We start from the raw sequence: 4,429 nt of genomic DNA on the forward strand, positions 1-4,429 counted from the left end.
TGTGTGCAAAATTTGAGGTCAATCGGAGTTGATTTGATAGGTTTCGACATCAGTTGTAGAAGTTGGAATTAATTAGTTTTCATTAGGCTTGAATTGGGGTGTGATTCGTGTTTTTGATGTTGTTTGATGTGATTTGAGACCTCGACTAAGTTCGTATCGTGTTTTAGGACTTGTTGGTGTATTTGGTTGAGGTCCCGGGGGCCTCGGGGAAGATTCAGATGGAAATCAGATTGGAATTTGACTTAGGAGAATTTTTGGGCTGCTGATGTCTGGTGCCATCGCACCTGCAGAGGATTGGTCGTAGGTGCGTGACTGCAGAAGCGGGGGAGTGGTCGTTGGCGCGGTCTGGAAGGAGTTGGACAGTGGTCGCAGGTGCGGGGATAGTGTCCGCACCTGCCCTTTCCCAGATGCATGGAGGTTGTGCAGGTGCGAAAAGGCGTGAGGATGCAGCTTCCGCAGAAGCAGAGAAGAGGTCGCTGGAGCGGCTCCGCAGATGCGGAACCCTTTCAACAGGTGCAAGGGCAGGAGGTTGCCAGAGGAATCACAGAAGCGAAGGATTTGTCGCGCCTGCGGGACCGCAAGTGCGGTTAAGTGGAGCTCATGTTCAAAAAGCACTGGCAAAATATATCTCGAAGGGTTTCCGAAACTTTGTTATTTTTGAACTTTATAAGCTCGGTTCGAGGCAATATTTTAAGGGGATTTCACTAGATTTCAAGAGGTAAATCACTTTTGATCATTTTTATTCATTAATATTGAATACCCATTGAATTTCTCACCTAGTTTATGTGTTTTAAGGAGGACTTTTGGGAGTTTTGAGCTAGGGATTGGAGAGTAAGAATTAAGGATTTGAGTGGAGATTTGGTGTCAAATTTAAGTAATTTTGGTATGGTTGGAGTCGTGGTTGAATGGGTGTTCGGATTTTGTTAATTTTGTTGGATTATGAGACATGGGCCCGGGATTTACTTTTGAGTTGACTTTTTGATTTTTGCTTAAGAACTTAGCTTTATCATATGGAATTGATTCCTATAGCTTGTGTTGATTGTATCCAGTTATTTGTGGCTAGATTCGAGGCGTTCGGAGGTCGATTCGGAGGCAAGGGCTTATTGGAGTAGAGATTTGCACTGTTTGAGGTAAGTAACACTTCTAAACTTGGTTCTGAGGGTATGAATCCCTGAATTACATTTTGTGCGGTCGGTGTTGATGTGACACACATGCTAGGTGATAGGCGTGTGGGCGTACACCATATAAATTGTGACTTAATCGATTTCGTGGGACTATGTAGTCATCCTATCTGAATATTATTACTGTACTCTATGTGTTAGAGAATTTGAGCTGAGATTTATGTTAGAAGATCATGTTTAGGCTATGTGCTGGTACTATTGGGACCCACAACGGTCGTTCTTTTGCTGTTGAGTTATTTGCTTAAATTGTAGTTATGTACTCAGTCGCATTCATCATTGCATATCATATCTCAGTATCTGTTACTATTTATTGTCACATAATGTATCATTATTTTGGGCTGATTGGCATGAGTGTTGTGAGCCCGAGAGACTGGGGAGATTGATGACTGGGTGAGGCCGAGGTCCTGTTTGTGAGTGATATTGATGAGATCGGGTTGCACGCCACAGCGTGTACTATTGACTCATGATGAGATCGGGTTGTGTGCCACTACAGGTACTATTGACTAATGATGAGATTAGGCTACACACCGCATCATGTATTATTGATTCATGATGGGATCGGGCTGCGCGTCGCAACAAGTTTTATTAGCGCTTGGGCAGGATCTGCCCCTCCGGAGTCTGACATACCAGCAGTGAGTGCATGTACCGTACAGTGCTGAGTGACTGAGTGTGATGAGCGAGAATTGAGACAGTCAGATTGAGTACTCTGAGAGTGTGAGTACGTGAGGTTTTCACTGTGCTGCATCACATGTGACATGCACATTGACATGTAGATATAGAGATGTAAAATTCATCATATCAGTCAGATATATAGATCCACCAGTTGTTCCAGCTCAGGAGCAGATTCCAGATGTGGTTGAGCCGGTGGGGCCAGCTCAGGCACCAGCTGTGCCCATTGTGATTCCAGGCCTTCAGGAGGCTCTAGCCCATATATTGATTGTTTGCACTAGCCTTTCTCAGGTGATTTCAGTTCAGGCCGCACCAGCCACTTCTCAGGCCGGAAGAGACGCTCAGACTCCCGCCACCCGTGATCCAGAGCAGGTGGTGCAGGGACTTCAGACACCGGGGGTACTACCTGCCCAGCCGGTTGAAGTTGCTCAAGCCTAGGTGGGTCCCATTATGAGTGATGAGGAGCAGAAAAGACTAGAGAGGTTTGGAAGGCTCAAGCCTCCATCATTTAGTGGGGCTGAGTCAGAGGATGCTCAGGACTTCTTGGATAGGTTCTAGTGGATTCTTCGCACGACGGGTATTCTGGAGACTAGTGGGGTCTTATTTATTACTTTTTAGCTGACGGAGGCAGCCTTCAGATAGTGGAAGGCCTATGAGCGGAGAAGGCCAGCCGGTGCTGCACCACTTTTATGGCACGAGTTCTCCATTCTCTTCTTGGAGAAGTTGTGCCACCGACTTGCAGGGAGGAGTTACGTAGTCAGTTTGAGTAGCTACACCAAGAGGGTATGTCCGTGACCACTACGAGATGAGATTTTCAGAGTTGGCTCGTCACGCATTCTGGTTGGTTCCCACAGAGAGGGAGAGGACTAGGAGGTTCATTGATGGCCTCAACTATGGACTGCGTATTGTTATGACTCGAGAGAATGTATCAGGTGCTATGTTCGACGAGGTGGTTGATATTGCTCGACGGCTAGAGCTGGTGCGTAGTCAGGAGCGTGAGGAGAGGGAGGCTAAGAGGCCTCGTGGTTCAGGTGGCTTCAGCGGTGTTTCTTCTGGGGGTCAGTCCCACCATAACAGGGGTTGTCCTTATAGGCCCTCTCAGATGGCTCATCCAATTCATCATGGTGCATCAGCTAGCCATGGTTCATACAGTGCTCGCTTGGGTCAGTCATCTCTCAGTGCACTCCCAGCTCAGAGTTTATCTCATGCTCCATCAGTTCATAGTTCATCTGTGCCAAGCCCCTCTAGTAGTTATTCTGGTTCTCGGGGTCTACTTCAGTACTTGCCACCATTGTCAGAGCGGGGTTGCTTCGAGTGTAGAGAGTTTGGTTATGTGAAGAGGCATTGTCCCCGCCTTTGGATTGTCCAGTTTAGCAGAGGATTGAGGCGGTGACTTCCACACCAGTTACTTCACCACCCGCTCATCCAGCTCGGGGTGAGGCTCAGGAATCTAGAGGCCGCCCTAGAGGGGGAGGCCGATCAAGTGGCGGTAGACTCGATTCTATGCTATTCCTGCCAGGCCAGAGGTCGTTGCTTCAGACACAGTGATCATATGTATTATCTCAGTATGCCATAGGGATGCTTCTATATTATTTGACCCTGGTTCCACTTATTCGTATATATCATCATATTTTGCTCGTCATTTGGATATGCCCCGTGAGTCCTTAGTTTCACTTGTTCATGTATCTATGCGGTGGACGATACTATTATTGTGGACCATGTGTATCGGTCGTGTGTGGTGACTATTTGGGTATTGGAGACTAGATTTGATCTCTTATTGCTTAGTATGGTTGATTTCGACGTGATTTTGGGTATGGATTGTTTGTCCCTATATCATGATATTCTGGATTGTCACGCCAAGACCGTGACATTGGCGATGCCGGGACTGCTGGGGATCGAGTGGAGTAGTTCTCTAGATTATGTTCCCAGCTGGGTGATTTCTTATCTGAAGGCCCAACGGATGGTTGTGAAGGGGTGTCTGCCATATTTGGCCTTTGTGAGGGACGTTGGTACTGATACTCCTATTATTAATTATGTTCCCGTAGTGCGAGATTTTTCGAATGTGTTTCATGTAGACATGCGGGGTATGCCACCTGACAAGGATATTGATTTTGGTATTGACTTGGTGCTAGGTACTCAGCCCATTTCTATTCCTCCATATCGTATGGCACCAGCAGAGCTGAAGGAATTGAAAGGGTAGCTTCATGAGCTTCTTGATAAGGGGTTTATTAGGCCTAGCGTGTCACCTTGGGGTTCACCGGTTTTGTTTGTGAAGAAGAAGGATAGTACTATGTGGATGTGTATCGACTATAGGCAGTTAAACAAAGTTACAATAAAAAACAAGTATCATTTACCGTGCATTAATGATTTATTTGACCAGCTTCAGGGAGCAAGGGTGTTCTCTAAGATTGATTTGAGGTCTGGATATCACTAGTTGAAGATTCAGGACTAGTATATTTTGAAGACGGCATTCAGGACCCGCTATATTCACTATGAGTTCCTTGTGATGTCTTTCGGGCTAACCAACGCCCCAGCAACATTCATGCATATGATGAATAGTGTATTCCAGCCATATCTTG

At 46.3% G+C, this 4,429-nt stretch overlaps 1 protein-coding gene across 1 annotated transcript; it reads left to right on the forward strand.

Moving 5' to 3' along the window:
* The first annotated feature begins 2,655 nt into the window (after window positions 1-2,655).
* On the forward strand, window positions 2,656-3,243 carry LOC138897571 (uncharacterized). Its single transcript, XM_070183555.1, has one exon. The coding sequence runs from the start codon at window positions 2,656-2,658 to the stop codon at window positions 3,241-3,243; it is 588 nt and encodes a 195-aa protein (XP_070039656.1).
* Window positions 3,244-4,429: the final 1,186 nt, after the last annotated feature.

Source organism: Nicotiana tomentosiformis, chromosome 8, assembly GCF_000390325.3.
Source record: "Nicotiana tomentosiformis chromosome 8, ASM39032v3, whole genome shotgun sequence".
Taxonomy (NCBI): Eukaryota; Viridiplantae; Streptophyta; class Magnoliopsida; order Solanales; family Solanaceae; genus Nicotiana; species Nicotiana tomentosiformis.

Bases quoted from the DNA above. Each gene is read 5' to 3' on its own strand.
- LOC138897571 (XM_070183555.1), top strand. From the start codon at position 2,656: ATGAGATTTTCAGAGTTGGCTCGTCACGCATTCTGGTTGGTTCCCACA.